At 43.1% G+C, this 25,349-nt stretch overlaps 1 protein-coding gene and 1 long non-coding RNA gene across 3 annotated transcripts in view; one reads left to right on the forward strand and one right to left on the reverse strand.

The window, feature by feature from the left end:
• The window catches only part of CSMD1 (CUB and Sushi multiple domains 1), a 1,903,837-nt gene that overhangs the window by 1,774,217 nt on the left and 104,271 nt on the right, over positions 1-25,349 (forward strand). For both annotated transcript variants that reach the window (XM_082715632.1, XM_082715633.1), the window contains exons 48-49: positions 1,395-1,541; positions 5,073-5,261. In XM_082715632.1, coding sequence (XP_082571758.1) covers positions 1,395-1,541; positions 5,073-5,261 — 336 coding nt within the window. The remainder of the gene's footprint in view (positions 1-1,394; positions 1,542-5,072; positions 5,262-25,349) is intronic.
• LOC309855386 lies at positions 20,378-21,791 on the reverse strand. The gene is made up of 3 exons (XR_014306769.1): positions 21,668-21,791; positions 20,816-20,937; positions 20,378-20,478 (listed from the first exon to the last, which is right to left on the reverse strand). It is a non-coding gene; the product is annotated as an uncharacterized lncRNA (long non-coding RNA).

Below are 25,349 nucleotides of genomic sequence, written 5' to 3' on the forward strand. Positions count from 1 at the left end.
CAGGAAGTGAGAATGCACGTTCTGTCTCAAGAAAGCAGTTCCTGTCGGTCCTTGCCATCACGTTACGGCCGCTGGGGCCATTTCACTTCATTGCACGCTGCACCTGCTTCTTCTGACTGCCTACTAGATACTGACTTTGTGTCTTGAGTTTTTTAAAAATTTCAAATGTACCAAAAGGTGAAAAAAAAATTTAAGATATAGATGTGGACTCATTACTGGATGTAGTGAATTTTAGGATTTGGTCCAATTTACCTTAGGCTCTGATTTTTTTTTAATTTTTTCAATTTATTTTCAGAAAAACAGTATTCATTATTTTTGCACCACACCCAGTGCTCCATGCAATCTGTGCCCTCTCCAATACCCACCACCTGGTTCCCCCAACCTCCCACCCCCCGCCCCTTCAAACCCCTCAGATTGATTTTCAGAGTCCATAGTCTCTCATTTTGAAGAGGCAAGAAGTACAGAGTCGCTTGGGGGTTCCACGCGTACCCAACGCCACGGGCATCTCTCCCAGGAGGAAACAGCACCGAAGGCGATGGGGTCCGTGGGTCCCGCTTGCACGCGTGGTTCAAGTGGTTCCTACTTGATCTCTGTCTGAACATCCGCCTGTCTCTATCATGTAACTATGCATCTCTGTCTGCATCACGTCCTATCTATCCACACACACACACACACACACACACACAATATGGTACACTTTGAATTTTTACATAATTGCTATCATATTTAGCTGCAGTTAGACTTCCTTAGCTGTCAACATGCTATTTTAAGAATCACCTATGCCCATCAGTGTTTATGGCGTCCGTTCATTCTAGATGTATATAGGATTGCTTTCCATGGCACTTTCCATTCTTTTCTAAAATGCCAAAATACAATCTAGGATCTAGGTTTTGCCATGCCACAGCAATGCTGGAGCTAACATTTGGCTCTATGAATAACGCTGGCGCCCATGGGCTGAAGTTTGCAGAACTAGGAAGCCTCCGGTTGTGCTGCGTGTCACAGACTGCTCTGCTGAGTGACTGTACTACTTCGTCCTGCAACCAGTGTCACATGAAAGTCGTCATTTCTCCTGTACTTACAATATCGTCTGTACTAATGGGGATAAAAATTAATTTCATGTATCTTAATTGTTCCTATCTTATAGTAAGGTTCATATGATCTATGTCTTATGTGTTAATGTGAAATGATGTTGATTGGCTATTTTCTTTTGCTTGTTTTTTAATCAGGGAATTTACTTGTTGCTTTATTCATTTCGAACTCAGTCTACTATGGAAATAAGTGGAAATATCTATTGTACATTTAGACTCCTAACTGTGATAAAAAGCTATAAGTAGTCTGCATCTTGTAGGTATGAGCTCATAACTGAACTTCTTTTGGTTTTCTGTTTTATTTAGGTTCTTCTGGTCAGAGTCCTCTGTTGGTGGTCTTAAGTGGGAACCACACTGAACAGTTGAATTTTACAAGCAGGAGCAATCAGTTATACCTTCGCTGGTCTACTGATCATGCAACCAGTAAAAAAGGGTTCAAGATTCGGTATACAGGTTCGTAAGTGAAGCTCACAGTCAGCGTAACCGCGTTTTTAATACAAGTGATCTGCAGTAAATAAAGAAAATGGAGATAGAAATTTGTAATGTAAACCTAATATCCAAGGATTAGAATGAAGTCCCATAGGGATAATATGATGGGAAATCACTCTGATTGGATTTGTGTCCATCACATCTCTTGTTTTGAAAAAAGATCTTGAAACCTTTAGAACCGTTTGAATTTATTTCCAAGGTGCAAAAATAGACATTGCAGGGGAAATCATGGTGAACCTAATTGATTTCCTTCTACCTGTGGCAGATCACTTAGTAGCCTGGTGATGTGATTATACCTTGAATTCTGCCTTTCAAGGCACATTTTAATTCATTATAGAACAAGAAGATTCTCTTTGTTAAACTGTGTTGGGAGAGTAGGAAATTGGAGAATTTCAGAAAAACTGTACTTTTTTTTTTTTTTTTTTTTGGTCAGTGAATACCTCTATCTTTTACCAGGTTTTCGTTTTAAATTCGGTGCTTCAGTGACCTCTGCTAGGAGTTCATCGCCAGTGGTGTTAGCGCGGGAATGAGATCAGCATGTCTCCGAGATGTAGTGGAGTGAGCAGGGGGCTCTAGCCTGTTGTCTGACCACACGGCGTATCTGACAGCTCTGTTTGCCCCACGTTTACGAAACACTGGTCATCTGGGCTAGGACTGATAGAACTGAGCAACATAATTTGAAAGCAAGAAAGACAAAGCCAGGGCTGTCCAAAGGCGGTTCTCGTCAGTGCACTGTACTGTGCTAAGTGCATGCACAGTTCGTAATGATCCTTCCACACTGAGTGAACCGCGTGAGCTTCCGGATGGGGACAGTTAAAGATAGAGGTGGGTCAGACATACATCCGGATATTCCAGAGTCTCTGACTTGCCCCGTCTTCTCCCGTAGTGGACGCCTCCCTGCTCTTCCAACGCTCTACCAGCCGCTCTGAGGTGGGCATCGGTCCTCTGTGTCTTCCTAGAGCCAAGAATCAAACAGGGGCTGCGTCCTCCGATCTGTCCCTTTTGTTCTCGGGGCTCTCTTTTGTCCCCGGGGACCTCTCTAGCTCTCTCATTCTAGGTGAGTTAGGGAAGAAGAGGTATCTTGAAAGCCCGGTGATAAGAAAAACATAGTAAATAGGAGAGAAAATGGACAATCATCAGACTGCAGAAAGTTGGACAATCTCACACATTATATCCCTTAACAGACTAAACTGTGACAAAAGCCATGCGTGACACGCAGTGAATTACGTGGTCCCTTGGTCCCTTCAGACTTAATCCTCTCTCTCCCCTAGAGTAAGACCGACAGCCTGCTCCTTCTTCCTATCAATTATCTTTCTGTTTTGTTTTGGTTTTTGCCGTTGTTAGCCAAGGTGCCTGGTTATACTCATTCCTTCCCTAAAATAAACACTTTCATTCATTCAAAACTTAGAAAATTGGGTCTGGAATGAGGACATAAAGAAATGGCTTGGCCCATGGGGCAGCGAATCAAAAGTTTCTCGCAATACTTAGTGAAATTTCACTTAAGAAAAATCAGTCCATTAAAAAAAAAAAAAGATAAAGAAAAAGAAATGGAATTTCTGAAGATCATCCAGCTGAAGACATTCTCTGAGGACGCTCCTTACTGCAGCATGGTGGAGAGCCCAGGCCAGACACGCAGACACTGCTTCTGGGCAATGCTATGATAGGGAGCCTTCAGCAAGTTTCTTCTGCATTGCCTTCTAGGGACGGGTTCCACATTAAGCACTCAGACTTGTAAGTGTGTTCGTCTATGGAGCCCCACGGGGCTGGTGGTTCATTTAAACCTCTTCTTTCCAAAGGAAACAGCATTTCTAGTCCTTCAGAACTTTCTTTATTTTATTGTTTTAATTTATCGGAAGGGAGTTCGTAGGAGTGTTTGCTGCAATGAAACTGATCTTGTAAGAGTGAAATTAGTTTCTTTCTCTAAATGTGTAAATAAGACGCAGAGCTTTTAGCCGTCGGGATGTTGTATTCTATGTAGGTGAGACTCAGTCTAACAAACGCCTGTCCCCAATTTTAGAAAGTTCCTTCACAGGCAATGACTAAAGCTATTGGGAGATTTGTGTTGACCTGGAGTAGTGTATTTTCTTAGAGATTTTAATTAAATCCCATGTGTTAAAAAGAAGGTTCATATCTCCGTTATGGTGCAACTCACAAGACCCACTTAACAGCAGCGACAAAGGAAGAGTTAATGGCTTTAATGGCAAAATGTTCTATTTTTCTATTTTCTCCATATTAATGATGCTTTTCTTTTCCAATATTGAGAATTGTTTTGTTTCAAGTAAGGTGCTCAGAGCCGCCCCTCCTTGTTCTTATTCTGGTGCCAGTCCGCGTACTTCAGTGTGGCGGCCTTAAGGGAGGGAGTGAGGGACTCCAGCGGGTTTCTTCGCGTATTTCCTCCCAGTGTTCAGAAAGTTGAGACCCTCCTTCGCACAGAGCAATAACTGCCTGTAGTCCAAACTTCAAAATAAGAGATTGGACCTTGGCTCTAGGCTTTTCGGATGCATTTGGGTTTAGTTTGGTTTGGTTTTAGACTTTATATTCTTAGAGCGGTTTTAGGTTCATAGCAAAATTGAGGACAAGATACAGAGAGTTCCCATGTATCCCCTCCCACTGCAGACACAGCCCCCCACCCTGCTGTCAACGTCCCCTACAGATGGTGCGTTTGTCGGAATCAGTGAGCCTGCACGGACTCCTCATCGTCACCTAGAGCCCAGGGTCTACATCAGCGGGACTCTTGGTGTCGTGTACTCTGTGGATTGGACATGGGGTAATGACATATACCCATGGCTACAGTATCACAGAGCAGCCTCACTGCCCTAAACACCCTCGGAGCTCTACCCATGCATCCCTCCCTATGACCCTTGGCAACCACTGCTATTTTTAGGATCCCTATAGTGTCGCCTTTTCTGGAATCCCATACTTAGAGCTGGAATCCACAGTCGGCAGCCTTTCTAGGATGACTTCTTTCCATTAGTAAAAAGCACCTAAGTTTCCTCCTTTTCTTTTCATGGCTTGATGACTCACTTCTTTTTGGTGTCTAAGAATATTCCACCGTTCAGATGGGCCACTGTCCGTCCATCACCCACCGAAGGGCGTCGTGCAAGCTTCAAGCTTGAGTGGGCCTGAGTCGAGCTCCTGTAAACATTCACGCACACGCTTTCTTTTTCTTCTTGTGGACCTACATTGTTATGTCTTGGAGCAAACACCAAGGAGACTGACGGCCGGACCGTAGGGTGACAACATGTTTGTTTTATGAGAAATTGCCACTGTCTTCTAATGTAGTGATGCCACATTTCATACCCAGCAGCGGTGAGCCGGAGGCCCCGTGCCAGACTGTGGTGTGTGGGGATACTTGTTAGAACACGTTGACATATGGGTGCTGGTTTCCCACTGTTTGAACAAGAAAGATACTTCATTTATATCCCTTTAACCGAGAGAAACCCCTGGTCTCTCCTGTTTATTTATTTACATCTGGATGTGCTCGTGTGTCCGCAGCGCCCTACTGCAGCCTGGCCCACACCCTGAAGAATGGCGGTGTTTTCAATAGGACCACAGGAGCACTGGGGAGTAAAGTGCATTATTTCTGCAAGCCCGGGCATCGGATGATTGGCCAGAGCCACGCGACCTGCCAGCGGAGCGCAGGAGGCATGTATCAGTGGGACTCCCTCGCTCCTCTCTGCCAGGGTAAGGAAGGCGCTTTTCCATCCCCAGACTTGAATTCAATTCATTGTTGTTATTCGAATCACATATTGAGAATTACTGCAGCGGTGGCGATGGATAAAGGTAAGGAAAAATTGAATGTGGGTTTATAGAAGTGCAAATTAAACTTTCCACCGGCCACGCAAACATTTCTGACATTTACACTGGGCGTGGTGTAGCTTTACAGCCGGTATTCGGAGGATGGTTGGATGTTCACTGGGAGCCGGGTGGTTACCCTAAAGCTTACTTGTATTTTGTTTTGAAGGAAAAAATGTGTTATTTGATGTAGATTCAAAGGAATGTTTCTTGACAGTTGTATTAATTAAAAAAATCAATTTACTAAAACCCCCTTTTCATAATTTAGATTAAAAACTTATTCTTTGAGCCATACGTCATATATTTCATTTTCCTTTGGTCATTTAAATCTAGGACTTGTTAAAGTTGATTTCAATATTTCATGCTTTTTTGGGAACTTTATCTGTCATATGCATAAAAATCAAATTTTCAAATAAGGCATTTTAATTTTAATTGAAGACTTTGGAGTCATGAAATTTTCATAGTTTTGCCTTATCGGGATTTATATTCATAATAAAATATATTGGCCTTTGAAAGCTAATTATGATTTATGAGTGGAGCCTCATATTGGTTTCCGTTTTTCCTTTTTTCATAGATATTAGATTTTCTGGTATTTCTCTCTGAGACAATAATGGATATTTATCCCAGTGACTGTATGTGTCTTTAAGCCGCAGAAGTCAATCAGACACGTAGCTTGAATTATTTATGTTCCAGCTCTGGACATTCTTTATAAATATAAGACAAACATGAAGATCCCAAAGCTTCTTTCATTCAGAATGATGATTTCGTTCTGTACAAGAAGAAATAATTCTCATTTTCTTTTAATTGTCTGTTACTCTACGACAGAGACTCTACCGCTCAGAGAGTAGCTCTGGCAACTGTGTGTCCTGTGCCCTGGGGACAGGATGCCAACCACAGTAATCATGACAGAACCCCAACGTGGACAAGGGTGGGGTGCGGGGCTGGGGCTCGAGCAGCGTTGGCAGAAGTTCCAGAGTCGGGATCTCTAGAGCCTGAGTCACAAAGGAGAGCTCAGGTGGAAGGTGCTCTCAGAACAGAAGACACTAGAAGGCCGGGGGGGAGACCCTGGGGTGACGGGAGGGACATGGGGGACCCACAATCCGGGCACATTCCGTGTGTCCTCCTGCTCCTGCTTCCTCTGTCTGGAGGCGCGGCTTGCTCTTCCTGTGAATGGCCGAAAGGAACAAGACGAGGTCTGCAGGTGTTTTCCGATACCTGTGCCCCCTCTCCTCTCCCATCCCCTCCCTTAGCAGAACTATTTAATGACTCAGAAATGGTGCACCAAATCCCAGGTCCTCAAGGAGCCCGTGCAGTGTGGGCTGAGAATCCGAGTGAGTGTCACGCGTGTGTGTGTCATTTGTGTTGTGCGTAACTAAGAATAACACAAGCACACAGCATACTTGGCGTGGAAAATTAGGCTACCTTCCTTCAGATTTCTTCTGGGCGATAAAGACCCACAGGACTGTGTTCTCCGACGATCACACACCCCAGAAGCCCCTTCTTCCCACAACAAACCCGCTGTGTTTAACCCATTTCGTTAAGTGTTCTGAGAACCAGGCAGCCCGTAGGACCATGTGCTTTCTTTATAAACTACGACTTACAAAACGGGAGGGGGGGCACTTGAGAATCACCTTGTTCAATTTACTTGCTTTGGAGTATCTAGAACTTAAGCCTGTAAAAGTTAAAGTGACTTACCAATAATCGCAAACACGTTGACCCAGAATCCAGACCTTCTGCCCACACTTCTGTGTCTGAATCAAATTGTTTTTCCGCCAAAAGGAATTCTCCTCATAAAAAGTCTTGTAGGCACCAACTCTGGAGAGAATCTGTTTTTTCCGTATTTAAATCCATTTCCTTGGAAAAGTCTTTTGTCTTTCCGTCGTAGGTATTTACAATTTGTATAAAATAGCATTTTAGTTATAATAAGATACAAAATGTTTTCATCATATGTGAGGCTATAATAAAATTGACAGAGAGGGTGTGCGCTATGCAATCCCTGACCTGTTTGTTTTCATAGAGAGGCAGAGCGACATTAATCATGATGACAGTGTTTGTAGATCAGGGCCATTGTTGTAGGTGTAAAACCTAATGGCAAGCGTTAAAGACCATACGTCTACTTTGACTTCAACCCAAACTTACCTCTGAGTTAGGCACGGCAGGTGGCAAGACATCTTCCCAACCCTTAAACCTCTGAAGGTCCAGGGGGAGCAACAGATGTTGGAGGCGGTGGAGACCGTTCAGCGTGACGTTCAGTGACAGTAGGTACACATTGAGTAGAAGTGGCAGAGAAGGTCAGGGATACCTCCACCGTCATGCGTCACCGGGGCTAGAATCTGCGGGGGTGGGGTGGGGGAAGTGTCATGAAGGATGGGTTTGCGGAGGAGATGGGCCTCTCATGGGAGACCTTAACTGCCAGTATCCCTGGCTTCCGCCTCCCGCCCTGTGACTGGTGCCCGTGTATCGACAAGCTGTGGGCTATGATGGTGCCTTACATATCTCTCAGAGGTACGGCCGATGGCGGGCCACAGTATTGCCTGGAACACAAGGGTACTTAGACGCTCGGGAGGGTGTGCTGGGTCCTTGAAAACACAGGGGACATAGGTCTGTGAGAAAACATATGGGACACACTTAGGAAGAAGCATCAGAAGACCTTGTGACGGCTGCAGAGGGTCAGGATGGGAACACGGTCAGTGGGGACATTCAATTTAGTTTCCCTTGCCGGCAGGGCGATGAACAGTCTTGCTCTGTGCGGAGGCTCCTGGGCCAGGCTGACGTGCAGCCCCCCAGGTCGCTGTGTCCCGCAGACGCTGGTGCTCAGAGAGGTCATTGTCTCAGACTTCTCAGGGCGCCACCACAGAATGCGTTCAAGATACTGGGTGTGTCGTTTTTTGTGTCTCATGAGAGGAGATGCACCCTTGTAGGTTCTGTAGGGACCAAATCCAGTGAATTAAGTTACGATTAAACAATGCATGTTCCGGGACAAACTTGAGGCTGAAGGCCCCCACCCCCAGAACGGGGCTCTCTGAGACGCGGGACCGCAGAGCACAAGTGCTCCAAAGCGGTCGGTAAGTCCTGTAGTCCATTCTCTCCGAGGCCTTGGGGGTAGCTGAGAATTTCATTCCTGAAGCCACGTGTTGAAATATTCTAAGACCTTTAGCAAACTCAGGGATCACCGCAGTTATTATAATTATTTCTCTCTGAAAATAGAAGACTTGACAATCGGAATGAATGAATGAATGAATGAATGAATAGATAAACACATTTCTCTTGAAGGCCCTGCCAGTCTAATACTTAACATTTTTGATGTGTAGTTAATATTTCAATGTATTATGTAAGATTTCAGGGCCCTTTCTTGAGCTGCAATCGTGTTTTCTCAGTGATTTGAGCACCACTCCTTTTAAACTTACCGAAGAACGAATACAAGTCACACCTTTTCTAACTGCCCACGCACTGTGTCCGTCTGCGTCCCCAGGACACCCAGCCCGACACCCTGTCACCTACGGCATTTGGAAAATATTTCAAATGCAAAAACTTTATAAATCTATGACCTCATGAGACACATATTTGAGAATGATTTTTTTCTTTTTCTTTAAAAACGATCATCTTCTGCCAGAATCTTTCAACTTCTCTTGTTTTCTTTGACTTTTTTTCTCTTGTTTTCATGGACTTTTTCACAGCGGTGAGTCAGAAGCACAGAATTTTGGGAGAAACTTAGGGGCTGATGGTAAGGGAGTCCTCATCTCTCTGAACCGGGGCATTTTGATGCCTTGCTCTTGGATTGTTGAGAGGACAGAAGAAACAGCCTAGAATCACTCTTCAAGACTTAAACCTGAGCACTAGTGCTTCCTGTGAGGTCTGGGGGTGGGTTTGTGAGGCTTCCCCCAGACTTAGCCATGGGCCTGTGGCTCCCAGGACACAGAGCTTGTAATTAGCAGTTAGAGAATTCTGGGTGGGATTAAACAAACAGTCGGGTCGTCTGTGAGAGGAGGAGAGATGTAGCTGCTGGTTTCAGGGAACTTCAGGTTGTTTTTCTCCCTTTGCTTGATCTTTTGAATTATTTTTCTCAGAAATCTGTATTGGTTCATACCCTCCCTGATAAAGCCAAGCATATCTTCTGTCCTTCAGGCTTCATTTCCTGCCTTAAAGCAAGAAACTCTGCCAAGCAGCTGTTTCCATTATCAATACATTGATCTCATTCATCTTGAAGAGACGCCTGAATTAGAGCCGAGATTTTCTCTATTATCTCCAAGACCCAGGTAAACCCGGGCGACACAGCTCAGGGCTTTCCATCTTCTCGTGTTAAAGAGACAGCAGCTCCCAGAAACCATCTGTCTTCTCTTTCTTTTTAAAAAAATGTAAATTTTATTTTTGTTTGTCTCCAGGTTTTATTTAAATTCTAGTTAGTTAACACATAGAGTAGCATTAGTTTCACAAGTAGAATTTAATGATGTGTCATCTCACCCAGCGCGCGTCCCGAGGGCTGGCCCTGATGCCCCCATGCCCCGTCCCCCGACCCGGCCCGCCCCTCCAGCAACCCTCAGCTTGGTCTCTGTCCTTAGGAGTCAGTTCCCTGGTTTGCCTCTCGCTCTCACTCGCTCGCTCTCGCTCTTTCCTTCTCGAGCTTGGATTCTCAGCCTTTTGTCACCTGTAGCTTTAGCCTGGTGCCGACACTGACCACTGCTCATGCTCTGCTTGCATTGTGCAGGCAAAGAAGAGTAGGAAACATGATCTTTCGTATAAATTATGTGATTCAGCGTCTGTTTATCAAGTCAGACCTTGAAGATGGAGAGACCTAAAAGCCTAGAGGCGTGTAGCTGCCTAATAAAGCTGTAGCCACGGATGTGAAGGTCATAGTGCAGTGTGTGTGGGGGTGGATGATGAAAGTGGGGTGTGGGGCTCTGCTGGGAGTCAGGTGTGGCCTGCATGTCTGTCTCCTCACTCTTTAACCAGTGTAGATTCCAAATCTATAAAAGGTGACTTTCCCAAGCAACACAAAGACTGACCCCTGAGATGGGATTCGAACTCGTGTTTCAGATGCAAAAATCCAGGTATCTCCACTGCAGCATACATTACCCCATACACATTGTTGCTGCCTCCTGAAAGACCATCTTGTAGAAGGAAACTATTTGCTTTATTTTTTTAAAATAACAACATTATAAAAAATTAGGAGGATATGTTTGGTGAGTTATTTTGTAAATTAAATGTGAGTTATTTTGTAAATTTTAATAACATTTTAAGATTTTTGTAAATCTTAAAAACTTACTTATGAGCATAAAATGCATAGGTCATTATGAATCTTGGCTTGATTTTTTTCACATGCATCATTATTTGCTTCTATGAAACGGTCGAGCTTCTATGTGTCATGGCAATAATAATGTAAGGCTTCTAGAAATTCAATAAAATATATTTTTTAAAAATACCAAATCACATGTTACATTATATAAGAAAATATGTATATATACGCATGGAGGCTGTGGTCATTATGCCAGCATATTCTAAGTTCTTAGGTATGAAGCCACATAGTTCCTAAAGCCAAAATCTGCCAATTACTTCACATTTACCCCTGCTCTTCATGGGATTTGAGTGATTGGATTTTGGATATTTCAGCCAATCTCCGAAATTTAGATGTGGATCCTGGCTGTCCCCAACATTCACTGGCTGATGTGACACTGAGCAGGAAATTGGATTTCTGTGAGGTTCAGCCTCCCCTTCTGGCCTTGGGGACAGGAGGACCCCACTGCTGCCTTATTTGAAGGCGTAAGTGAAAAATTTGACATGAAACCTTTACCATTGAATATGTACTAAGAGATGCCCAATAAAAAAGGACTCTTTGACGATACAAACATATTTCCATCCATGAGTGTTTTCAGAAAGTACTTGTCCACTTGCTTTCATGCAGAAACTTTATGAACGTCAATTAAAGTCAGTAATATTGAAGTCACTAAGCTGGGGATAGATTTCTCTTACTTTTCATGATAATTGAAGTGAGGCAGCAGCACACTGCTTCTGTACAGGCCACTTAACAAATATTTTAGTCTTTAGGAGTCACTTAGAGTTTCTGTCACGTAGCCTTCCTTTGTAAGTTTCTCACAAGCCTTCCAGTTGAGCCATCGCTAGTGGGTGAGCTCTACGAATACTCGGCCGCTGGTCTGGACCCTCGGGTCATGGTCTGCCAACCTCTGACCTAAATGATGTGGCAGGATAAGACCAGAATGAAGATCCTAATTCAGCCAAGACCAATTATCTTCTAGAGTTTACAAAGTGGATCTCAAACATTTTATGAATCACATAGAAGTATCCTCTATCATGTACAAAGACCAGCACATTTATTCACTGAATTAAAGAATGCATCTTCCCTGCTCATGCCTGGCACGTGCTGTCTACCCCACAGTTCCCTGTTTTCTGAGTCTGGGACGTGTTCATAATAAAGCGGTAGTGAGTGCAAATGCACATATAGGGTAATTTTGTATAATAGTACTTGTTATTTGAGGCTCTTAACTTTCCTGGGCCAGGAACTACCCAATGCACAAGCAGGAATTTTTTCTGAGAAATTCCGGAGTTGTACAGAGGAGGGCACCTAATCAAGGTCACCTTGCGTTCAAGGAAATGCCTCTGATGTAATTTGTGCACTGAACCCTGGGCAGTGCTTCTGACGTGGAACATTTCCCCAGACCAGCAGCGAGGACCACGTGGTGCCCTCACACCTGGAGCTTTGTTCTGGGGAGGGCCTGCCCTGGCAGCAAAGAGGGGAGGGTCCCCGGAGAACTTTCCCCTGCAGCATGAGGCACCTGGAAAATGATGGCTCCCGCACCAGTTAAAGGCAAAGAGGAGTGGAGATTGTAAAACGCACTGCGCGATGTGAAGTTACTGACTGACACTGAAGAGTAGGTCATGGTCTCTCATGATGAGCCATGATGGGGTGACAGGCTGCACCAGCAAAATCGACCGCGTGAAAGTGTCGGTCCCTGGAAGGGGGCAGAGCTGCCCAGGCAGGGAAGTGGGCAGTGAGCCCATGCAGGGGTGCTGCCTGGGAGACCTCAGGGGCTCACAGGAATAAGATTCAGGTTCCCAAAGCAGCTGGCTTTCTAAATTCCACAAGTAGAGAGAGCTGAAAAGTAGAAACAGAGTCAACAGCTCAAAGAGAGGGGTGATAAGTGCTGGAGAGCTCAGGGTGACGGACAGGACGAGCCGTCTTACCACAGACCACGGCAGGTGGAATGAGTGACCTTGCTGAGACTGAAGACAGGCATGGGCGATTCCGTGTCCACACACTCGTGCACCTGCTGTCTCTGCCTCGGCTGTGCCGTGCCAGTACATGGCGTCCGAAGTCACCTTTGCGCTGCTGCCCATGACTTCCCTGGGGCAAGCCACTTTCTGTCTCCAGGGGGACTTAGGGGCCCTACCCTGGGTCCCAGAACATCTTTTTGTATCCACATATCAGCACTTCCCACTTTGTTTTGTCCGGATGTCTGTCCATTTCTTCTCCTGGACCCGTGCTTCTCAACTTCCACAGCTCACAAGAGTCATCAGGAGTTCTTGTTAAAAAGGGAGACCCTAACTTCCAGCCTCCGTGTTCTCTGGTTCTCTAGCTCTGAATGAGCAGGTTCTACAGAGTCTGGAACCTGCAGTTTCAGGAACATGCTAGATGATGTTGGTGCAGGGATCTGAAGACCGCGCGTTACAAATCTGCATCCTAAAGAGAGAGGCATTTTATATTGGAATCCTCGGCATTTTTCCTGGATCATAACTGTCATCGATACAAACTTATGGATAAATAAATATGGTCTCACTATCCCATCGATTGCCTTCTTTAATAAGATTTCTATCATACATGCTGTTGCGGGGTGAAACCCAGATCAAAATTTTCAATATTAGGACACTGGTGAAGCTATCTTCAACTTTCAAATACAGCAATAAAGAGGTTATAGGCATAGCTTCTACAAATCAGAGCTTCTGTGTGCATGGCAGACATAGGCTGTAGTGTTCTGTGATTAGGTGTGTGTTGCTGGACAGTGGGATCTCAGGGGTGTTATGCCACATGGTATTATGGCCTGAAATCCCCCCCCCACACCGAAAGAAAGATATATTGGAGTCTTAATCCCCAGTACCTTCTTTTTTAAAAAAAAAATTTATTTTTTTATTTTCAGCGTAGCAGTATTCCTTGTTTTTGCACCACACCCAGTGCTCCAGGCAATCCGTGCCCTCTCCAATACCCACCACCTGGTTCCCCAACCTCCCCCCCCACCATACCTTCTGATGTGACCAAACTTGATAGAGGGTGTTTACAGAGGTAAGCAAGTCAAGCAAGTTAGAGTGAGGTCATTAATCCAATGACCTCAAGTGGTGGGCTCTTAATCCAATATGACTGTTGTCTTTTAAGAAGAGGAGATTGGGACAGAGGGAATAGGCAGAGAATGGCCACAGGCAAGCCAAAGGGACTGGCCTGGAGTAGGTGCTTCCTCATGCCCCTCAGAAGGAACCAACGCTTACAACTCCTTGACCTCCAGCTCTGTCCTCTAGAACCTTGGTGTCGTACATTTCTGTTATTTAAACCCCCAAGTGCAGGACACTCCATTAGGGCAGCCCAAGGAGACCCGCAGGCACGGCGACCTCTCACTCCCTGAATGTCCCCTCCCTTCCCTTTCTCACTGCACAACCCCTCAGAGGCTGGCTCCGCCCACTCCTCAAGTCTACAGTCCAAACCTGCCAATGCCACCCTCTGTCCCTTTTCTGTTACTATAAAAAAAAGAAATAGAAAGTAAGTGCTCTTCAGAAAGTTGTGCCCACAGTGACATTATGTGGAACGACCTCGGGGCTTCACTACAACTGGAGATAAAAGGTCAGATTCTTGGCCACCTTTCTCTGCCACATCTGCCTTTCTGATCCCAATCAAAACTAGGGCACTGTTAGAGAGAGACTCACAGAGGAAACACTTGAGGTCATTCCAGTAGTTCTTCAATTTGACCTGAAAAATTCTGGACACATGTACATAAGGACCCCCAGGAACTGTGTTCTCCAAATGCATTTTGGCAGAAGCAAAGGAAGTTGGCTGACCATTCTCTAGTCGATGGTAATGCATTTTTCTTTAAAGTAATGCATTCTTGGCATATGAGTTTATGCAATGATTGATTTTCTAATGTTAAAAAGCTCATTTGTTGCTTTCCCTTTTCAGGGAGTTGTAATTAACCGTCGAATATCCTTTGTTGATTTTAGTGCAGGGTGTTTGTTTTGGGGATTAGTTTGATATATTCCCTGGTTCCATATTCCTAGTTGGGTCAGATTAATAGAGAACATTATTAAATTGGACTCGTCTGTGGAAAAGCTTAGAAGCAAACCCTCTCACCTCTAATTATAACAGATCGAATTTGTAGGACAGACTCAGCAAAACTTGATCTCGGTTTTGCAGACATAGATTGGGGAAGGATGGGTCTTTCAGGTCCTTGACTCTGAAATTCACTTGGTTTCTTGACTTTGCTTCCAGGTATCATTGGTAATTTTCTTTTAAAAATAATTTATTAGAGCATTGGCCAAAGAATGCATCGTCTTGAGAGTAATTACTGTGCCAATTTCTAATAGACTATTAGCTCACCCAACGGCATTTCATTTGTTGGAGTAGTTAACTTCCAAATGTCATGTGAAGAAATCAAATGAAAGGGAAACTGGACCCCATGATCTTGTGCAGATGGTGTTATATTCCGAGTTAGATGCTGCCTCCGTGATAAAGCACATGTGGCAGGCGATTACAAAGATAAGAAACAGCATCTTTGCAATGAACCAATGAACCCCATGTAGGAGACTTCAGATGGAGGTGGTTTTGGTATCATCTGCATCTGTGCCCATCATGTGACTGAATGCACGTGAGCATTCATTGTAGGGAGATGTAGCTGCTCAGACAGGGAAGGGGGCACTGTCAGTTTTTTATTATTATTATTATTTCTAAATTTGGATTTTTGAGAAATCATACCATCTCCCATAGAAGATTATTACTGTACATTTAGCCTGATTATTTTCAGAAATTTGTTAGAAATATATTTTAATGATCTTCACACAGGGAGTTAGGGACATACATGCATCTGTTTGTCTGTGTATATCAGCACTATTGATTATGAATGGGAATCACCCCATGATGGGTTTCTCTGTACTTCTCAGGGTGAAAACAGTGGGGATACTCTGTTATGAATCCTGCAAGTCTCTTGGAGAGACTTATGGTTTTCTTGAAGGTCCTATCATTTTCTATAAGAAGTAAGTAAGCATATTGTTAGGCAGCAAAATGAGAGTTTTTTTTTGAAGCCAATGGCATAAAAAATGGGAAAGTCGTTTTCAAATTATGAAAATATGGAGATGTTAGTGACATAGGCCCTGATATTTTCTTCCTGGAAAGAAATATTGGGGAAAAGGGAGTCCCAAATAGTTTGTGTTATTTATCACAGTGAAAAAGGCCATTGCACTGCAGTTTAAGGAGTATAAACTTCAGAGTGAGGCATTTGACACTGGGGGCTGGCTTGGCTCCCTACCCACTGAACTTTGAGTAAGTCTTTACTGTGTTTGGACATCAAAGTCCCCACTTAAAATGAAGATAACATGGACACAATTTCTTAGTCTGAGGATTCAATGAGATGATTTAGGTAGTTCTTTAATCTATGGAATGAAGGAGAAAAAGTATACAAAGTGATATAAAAATATGATCAACCATTGGCTTTTAATATGACTATAGAATTATTGAAACAATATGTTTATTGTAGTATATTTATTATATGTCATATTTATTGAATTAACAAAATGATAATGTATTATGATATAATACAAAGTGAAGAATGTTGGTTGACATTTTTACGTTAATATTATTAAGGTGAGGGTATGAACTAGTTCTCCTCACTGTAGTAATAGTATTTAATAAAATCTGTAATAGAACATTGCTAGTATATTATATACATACACATTGCAAATATAATTTAGTGTATGTATGTACACATATAAGAGAGGATGTTTGAACTAATTTTAAAGTGATATATTGAGCTTTAAATCATGATTCTCAATTTATTCTTCAGTATTTGTGAACCTGTTAAAAACTTTATTCAGTGTCTCTGGGTCTCGATTTCACTTGGAAAATAAAGATTGCTTCAATGACCTACATTATCTCTTTCAAACAGAAAGATCAGTGAGCCCAAGAGGAAGCCCGGGTGACCTATAGTACATTGCTAGACTTAGAATGGGGGGTCATTGAGGTTAAAAGATGGGAATTTGAGGGGGCGTAGGGGCTGAAGGGATTGGGCAAAAATTCTCCCAACTTGAAGATGAGAACAATTATGTCTCCTTTCTTATATGTGCTCAAGAAGGGGAAATACTTGTTTGCTGGTCGACTAGCTGAGGCTTGAACAGATCTTGTAGAGAAGGACAGGGTCCATTCATTCCTTGGATGATTTTTATTGCACTCTTTCCGTGCTGGGCACCAGACTTACCACTGGACACACAGTGAGCACGAAAGGAGAAATTGAAGGAGATAGGATATATTAGTCAACCTCTGGAAACCTTCGTGGATATTTTACCTCTTTGCTAATGACTAATGACACCCCAAATTATCCCAGGTGGAATCTCCTCCTGAGGCTGACAGCAGGAATTGAAGTTATGACTTCATGTCAGCTGTAAATGACTGGCTCTTCATTCCAGGCATTTGGGGGAAATGAATATAAGTGTGAACTTCCAGTTGTTCAGCTGAGTTTTCTGTTCTCTCTGGAGCCTCCATTACCAAGCAGTTACCAGAGTGGTACTGTCCTCCCCTTCATCGTGGAAACTGAAGTCAAAGGACTCTACTGGCTTGTGAGCAGGCTCCCTCCATATGCCATCTGCAGGACCGTAGGACAGACACCATGGTGTCCTATGAAAAAAAAAAAAAAACAACAAGAAACTGATGGTTATTGTTTTACTAATGCTACTTAGATGTTTTTATTGGAGCTTCTCCAGAAATTAGAACAAAATAACAGGAGAGAGCCACAATTAACCAAGGACCAGAGTGCCCCAGAGACTAACTTATAAGGTTAGTTGATTCGCTTATAACCCACCTACTTACAGAATAACTGCACTGGCTGCTCACTTGGTTCAATTCCCTGTGGAAAAGTCAGCAAAACCGGAATTTAAATTTTAGATTTGTCACTGATTCATTATACCTTTTTATGTGTTACCTCACTCTCCCTCTGACCAAGGCTGAGCTTCAGGTGAACCACAAGTCTGGATGGCCATGGAGTTGTTTATTGGAATATATTCAAATTCCAGTTTTTAAGTAATTGGTAGTTTCTAAACATTAGGATGCTTCATTTCATTACCCATTGTAGTAGTGCCGTTAATGAAAATGAAGTTTAAGCACCAAGAGCTGTATGGGAGAGTTAGAACCAGGAGCCCTTGGAAAAAGAGGCAATTTTCTACAATCCAATGCATTTTGCATTGCCTATGGCCAATTTTAGTAATCAGCCTTCAAGAATATGGTTAGAAAATCTGCATAATATTATTAAAATTTAATTTAAATTGCTGAGCAGTCATTTGCCAATAGTTCATTTAGTGTTGGAAGAAACAATTTGGTCAGGTAGCAGGTGATAACCTCTAAACCCACAGAAACTATAATCTTCAATCATTTTCTTTTATGATTGTCCCTCAGACTCATTTTATTATCTCTGTTGCTTTCCTACTATTACCAAGGAATCTAGTTTCTCAGCTTTATTAATACTTGTGATTTATTGATGTGTTTTAGTTTACTCTTGATTTTCCTTTCATATTTTGAGAAAAACGCCTATGAGATATTTTGTAGGCTATCTATCTATCTATCTATCTTTCTATCTTTCTATCATCTATCAACATCTTTCTCCATCTCTTTATCACTTATATCCATGTATCTGTCTATATTTCTCTTTTTCTTTTTTCCCATTAAATGGTAAACACACTATTTGCTTGGTTTATGAGCTGAGAAATTCCAAGCTGGTTACCTCTTTAGATGTGCTGGGGAAATTCTTCTGGCCCTAGACACATTTATTTATTTACTCTCCCACTAAATAAAAGGTTAATGTATGTCACTGGAGGGAAAAACCATGAGCAGATATCTATAGTAGTGTTTTCTAGCAGAGATACAATAGAGTTTTGTTTTTAAGGTTTTGTTCTTACCTTTTTGCCCTTCTACATGCTTATATCCTAGGCATAAAAGAAAAAAAAAGAGAGAGAGAGAGAGAGAAGAAAATTTTTTTTGGTCCTTGATTCAGAGATGAAGACCCTAATTTGCCTGTAGTGCCTACTTTATTGAGATTTTAAATTAGCAATAGCTTAAATTCATGTTGGATATTTCTAAGGAATTGTAATTAAATTTTCTGAAAGAACCAATAAAGCTTTTCTTATAGAAATGTGGGAAGGTTTTGAATTTCCAACAGTGGGAAAGGAAGGGTGACATCTTGCTCTGAGCTTGCTCTTCCCTTAGCTATGTCCTGTTTCTCCTAACAGCCTTCCCTGCTTACATCCCAGGTTTATTTCTTCTTTAATTTCCATGTTTTTCAAAAACTTTTTAAATAAAGCATAGCCGGGTGCCTGGATGGCTCAGTGGGTTAAAGCCTCTGCCTTCAGCTCAGGTCATGATCTCAGGGTCCTGGGATCGAGGCCCGCATCGGGCTCTCTGCTCAGTGGGAAGCCTGCTTCCTCCTCTCTCTCTGCCTGCCTCTCTGCCTACTTGTGATCTCTCTGTCTCTCTAATTCAAATAAATAAATAAAATCTTTAATAAATAAATAAATAAATAAATAAAGCATAGCCAAAATCTCAGGTCGGCAGTTCTGAGGATTTATTAGTCCACACGGCGTTCACTGTGTCTTTCAGGAGGCAACTCGGTCTCTCTTTGCCTCTCCGTCTCTCACTTGGGAAGGAATGAGGACAACCGACTGACTGATTCATTTGCAGCCTCGGTTACCATTCCCTGATCAACCTTACCCGATGGCCAGGCAACCACGGGGGAGATTTTACTATCTTACTGGCAGGTGGTGAATCTCAGGCTGAGATTGGTGAAGTGAATTGTCCATGAACCAGCACGTGTGTCTGTGTTGATACTGTTACAACAGGTTGCTCTCGTGACCCTCCCACTCACCAGACTAGAGAAAGCTGGCCCCCAAAACGCCAATTCCCATGAAAACTAGCCCTAAGGAAAGTGCATCTGGTCCTTGCGTGGTTTCCTCTGATGCCGGACTGAAAGCTTGGTAAGGTCACTTGCAAACGTGCTGTGGCACAGTGGCAGGAGGTGGTCCGACTAGTCTTGTGACACACCTGAATGGTGCTTTCCTTTCCTTTAGCTTTCTCTCTGTATGGACTTGCTTTCCGGTGCATGAAATTTTGTTTTATGTTCCTAAGAAATGATCTCCCCTTTAGGGTTCTTTACAACATTTGTACCTGTGGCTTCCTACAGGATTCTAGAAGCAGATGGACAGAAGTCAGTTACTTTTCTATATCCCGGTGTAAGCCATAAGGCGTGGGTTTGCCCCAGAGACAACCTAGCTTGCCAAGTCAGAGCCTTTCCTTGTAATTAGCCATTTATATGCTGAGCTACTGGGTCACCTTCCTTCCACAGCTTTTTTTGTTTGCTTCAAATTAGTAAGTGCTTTTTTCCTTCCTTCCTTGGGCCGTGGGGTGCTAAATATGTTCAGGAGATTTAGAACAGCTCAAGATCCTTCTCAGCCGAGTCCTGCTATCCTGCATTTCTCGGTTCGTTTCTCGGTTCTGTCTATTATTTATTTACTTACGTATTTATTTTTTTTATCTTTGTCCATCTGTTTGCTTTCAAGGTCTACAAATACAAGGGATACCTTCCCTCTGTCTGTCCTCATTTTCAGAGACTCTTCTTTGTCCTTCAAAACAAAGGGAAGGATTATTTTTTGATGCTAGCATTGCTTTCTTAAGTGTCTGAAGGGAATGGATGAAGGCAGTGTGACATGTTAAGTCCCAGGGCCTTGCGATTATTCTGGTAGTTTATCTGCTCTTACGTCATTGTCTGTCTCAGCCTCCAGCACAGTGTCAATGGCATGTTGGGTTCTGGCAAAGTAAGCAGCAAGCGGGTACTGCTTTGTATCCAGTTATGCTGAGAAGTACCTGGGAAATCAGAGAAGACAGGGAGAATTAAAATAACAACAACAACAACAACAACAATAATAATAATAAAGGGTCCAAAATATGACCATCGGTGCTCAAATTCAATGTGGCCTTCAAAATTATATTTTGAAAATATATTCCTAACAATTTATGCATATGATTATTCATTGCTAGTGGTCCGACGCGAAATAGAAAATGTGACTGCAGTGAAATACAGCAGGTGGCCCCTCAGAGACAATAGAACCATCACTATGAGGCACAGTTTGGTCTCAACCACTCTTGAGATCCCAGCCCCAACAGAGCCACTGGCTGGTTATCAAATATGGCCAATGCTCACTTCGCCACAGTATTCTCTAGGGGAGCAAGACGGACAGGACGCAGACAGATATCCTTCACAGGGCTTGCGTAGAGGCATTGGCTTCGTTGTTGATGGAGGCGAGGAACCCCAGGATCCGCTATCTGCAAGTTGGAGAACAAGAAAAACCTGGGGTATAATTCAGCCCAGTAGGAAGACCTGAAACCAAGGAAAACAGTGGACGTGGGAGGGAGGGCAGTGGGGTCTACGTCTTGGTCAGAATCTGAAGGCGGGAGGACCAGGAGGGCCGCTGTCCCAGGGCCGGAGAAGGCAGGTGTCCAGGCTTTAGCAAAGAGAGCAAATCCACTCTTCCTCTGCCTTTTCATTCCATTCAGGCCCTCGGGAGTGGGTGATGCCAGATACTGTCCTGAGGCAGGAGATGCTGTGGTTCGAAGTTAGCGATTTCTTAATGATGTCATCCGTCTCTACCACCGCCCTGGGCTTGGGTTCATCTGCACTCTGTGCTCAGTGCTGTTTTTTGTCTTTAAAATTTTATTTATTTGAGAGAGAGAGAGAGTGTGTGTGTGTGTGTGTGTGTGTGTGTGTGTGCAGGAGCCAGGGAGGAGCAAAGGGAGAGGGAGAAGCAGACTGCCCACTGAGCAGGGAGCCCAATGTGGAACTTGATCCCAGGACCCTGGGATCATGACCTGAGCTGAAGACAGACACTTCACCGACTGAGGGACTGGGTGCCCCCTGTACTCAGCTTGTAGTGTATCTGGCTCTGTCCTAGTTCTCTTGGGGAGACAGTGATGGCTGCTAGCACGGCCAGCTCTAAACCTACGTCTCCACTCTCAGCCCCGTACTGCCTGGTCTCTGCTGACAGGAGTGTACTACCTCTGAGCGGTTAACCGTCCCTGGTTTCCTCTGTCTCCAAGATGGAAGGAAAAATATTCTTCCAAGCCTGTTGTGTTTTTAGTTCACTCTGTAGCGTTGGAGGAATGCTTTCCTTTTCATTAAATGTGAAGAATGATTATTTTTATGAGGCAATAATAAAATTGGCCATTTGCTTAGAGTCTCCTGTGTACCAGAGGTACATTAGATTATACATTCTACTGAGGTTACCTTGGTGAGGAGGCATGATGATTCTTATTTTACAGGTAAGGAATCAAAAGCTCCTATGAATTAGGTAAATTTTCTGAGTCATAAATAAACAACAGACTCAGACTTCCCTATCTCTGAATTCATGTTCTCAAATATTCCATCCTTTTTCCTTGACTTTTAATGAGAAGTCAATATGAAATCATCACACAAAGCTTTTACTGCACTTTTGTATGTAAACTTGTGATAATGTGCCCTCACCAACACGTGTTTGGCTGACAGGCATGAACCAAAGACACAACTCAGGCAACACAGGACACCCGGATTTGCTTTGTGTTCCAAAAATATGCCCCCAAACCTAGCAATGTTCAGTTTGCACTGAAAGGTTTCCCGGACTTACTGCCTGAAATAAAACTTAATAGTAGATGGGTGCCATCTTCTCCTTCTTAGAATCTCATTGTGTCACATCTTCCAACACACTGAAGATGGTGGTGACATTTCATTTAGAAGCTATTGGCCCTGTTGATGATACTTTCTAATGCAGGGATTCTTGAGCCATATTTTACCCCTTGTTAAATATTGTTTTAAAGGCGAATTCATTTATTCATTTTGCGTATCACCTGTATGTCTACTTAAAATCACTGGTTGTATGGAATGAGTTGATGGAGAGAGTTATGATCAAATAACTCTGTTAATCAAACTTGAAACTCGAAATGCCCCTATGCCGGCTTGCCGCTCCGTGCCTGTAAGCTCGTATGGCTGAGGACGGGATCTCCTCTCATCCGTCAGCAAAGGTACCCAAGACTCCCTGATTAAACCCAATGCTGTCGCTGGCTGGTGTGGGTCCCATGCGAGGTCCTGATGAAACTGCTGGGTGGTCAAGGGTTTATTACAGAGACACACTCTCCAGCTGAAACATACTCAAATGCCATTTTTAGCTGGCGGTCCTCATCAAGCCTGTCGTGAAAAAGTCATCATGCGTTTGCTTGAGTGATTACTGGAATGTCCAGAGCTCGAAGAGCCCAGCCAAACAAAAACTGCATTTTCCCTGCGAAAGCTAAAGAGGTGCTTGACCATTGTAAGCTCCTGGAGACCTGCACCCCGGTGCAAGATTACAGAAACTGTTAGCAGCTCTGCGGGCATTTCACGGTGTTTTAAATTATGTATTAAATAAACTAGTTTTATATTGACTTTTAAAAATCAAGTAGTGGAGTTTTAGGAGTCAGAGACCACGCTGGCCGCTCTGCCGTGCCTACAGCTGTCCCAGGGAAGTTCCCAAATGTGCCGATAAGGGGAGTTAGGGATGCGCCTTTACCTTCCTTGTCCATATCTCATGTAGAAATAGTTTGGGAAAAGACACTTCACAACAGTGCGGCAGGAGGAAGTGGATGAGACGGCAGACACATTTCTCTTGAATCTGATGAGGATGCTTTTGGGTAGGATTGTAAACATTCAGAGATGAGACTGTACAGACGACCTAGGAAAACTTCCTCATTTACAGATGAGAGTCCTTAAGCCAAGACCGAATAACTATTAAAATATTTTCCTTGGGGCGTCTGGATGGCTCAGTGGGTTAAGCGTCTGCCTTCAGCTCAGGTCATGATCCCAGGGTCCTGGAATTAAGTCCTGTGTTGGATTCCCTGCGCAGGGGGAAGGCTTCTTGTCCCTCTGCCCCTCTCTCTGCTCATGCTTTCTCTCTCTCTCTCAAATAAACTAATAAAAATCTTTAAAAGTATATTTAAAAGTATTTGCCAAATTAAACAGATTTCAGGAAAGAAAGGAATAGCCACTGAAGCCACGAATATCATCGTTTACAGCAGTGCTCCAGTCTTGCGTCTCTGCAGGGGACAACTCCGCTCGGACACCCTTCAGGCTTAGATGTCACTTGAGGTTTTATTTCTAAGGGAATCTTCTTGCAAAAGAAAAGCATGACTCTGACCAGGTATCCTAAATACCTATGACATTCAGGAAGAAAATGACTTTAAATAATCAATTCACTCTTTTAATTTTAAGTATCTAACTAGGGTTCTGCTCAAAATGAGGAAAAAAGTAGAGGTGCCGTGTCCATTTAGTTCAGGAACATTTTCTACTCTTTGAAATAGAATTAAATTATTAGTAGAAAATTCTTGTTTTAGAAAGAAGAATCGGTGCTGATTGAATCACTAAACTGTTCATTATTATTCCTTCCTTCCCAATCCTGCTTTGTATTTATTAACGTGTATATCATACTGGAAAGGACACTGACTGACATGACAGGTGACCTGAAATCTATCTTTTCCAATGTGACAGAAGGAGTCATTTTTGAAATTCCCCTTGAAAGTTATATTAGAATGCTAAGCAGTTACGTGATTATTGAGGGCTTATTGGCTCTTTTTCAAGAAAGTCGAGGCATTTATCTACCTATTTCCTATCATTTCCCACTAACTAACCACCAATGTTACTTTCAGTGCTTAACTTGGACTATAAAATGTGAATAATAATGTTTCGCCTTCCCCAAATGATATGATAATTTTATAACTCAGATTAAATAATTCATAGGATAAGAATGTATGTATGTATAGATATATGTATTTACAATATATATACTCTGATAAAACTTTAAAGTAGAACCAAACATAAATTTATAAAGTTATCTTTGTGGGAAACATCAATTCTCCAGATATCTGAGGAAAGGTATTCTGTTTTCTTTTAGAAGGTCTGCATCTATAATCTGTTGATATGTTTTATTCTTCCAACAAATTAGTTCTGTGGTACATGCTTTAATAAATCATGAGTCTGTAAATAAACAGTGACAACTCTCTTCACCAGAAAGACCGCGTGAAAGATAAGAATTTGTTATTCCTTAAACACTGGTTGTAGATTAGAGGATACTGAGTTCAGTTCATAGTCTGGTCATGCAGTCTGTGGTTTGAACTGAGTCTAGGATGATTTAGAAAGTGTGTTACGGAGATTGCAAGAGGTGCTGGAAATACCGCTTTCTCTATGCTTGTCCCCCATCCTTTCTTCTGAGCTCCAAACACAGGTCCGCCTGCCCCACTGAAACATCTTTTGCACCTCCGGGTCTCAATGCCGTGACAGAATTCTCTGTCCTGTGTCAGAAAATGAGCCTCCTCCAGTCCACCCACTTGCTTAACGCACTTCTCTCTCTTGTTCTACCTGAAGTTCTGCCTGAAGATGCCAGGTCCTGCCAATTGTAGCCTCTGAGGGTGTCCCAGTCCATTCACTTTGTTGGGATGGTGGGGGGGAACATTTTCTGTACTTTTTAAAGGTTCTTCCAGCTGGTCTAAGAATTGAATTGACATGAGACAGATTAACAGGAAAACATCAAGTGAAATTTTGCATATGTAAGAACCCTACCTGCATGAGAAGTTCAAAGAAAGGAAGATAAGATAGTGTCTGCACCATCCTGAGCTATGGAATGGGAGGGGGGCCTGGGGCTCCACAGTTCCTCCTTCAGGCAGAGGTCAGAATGGCCTCA

This window comes from Mustela nivalis, assembly GCF_964662115.1.
Source record: "Mustela nivalis genome assembly, chromosome: 20".
Classification (NCBI taxonomy): domain Eukaryota; kingdom Metazoa; phylum Chordata; class Mammalia; order Carnivora; family Mustelidae; genus Mustela; species Mustela nivalis.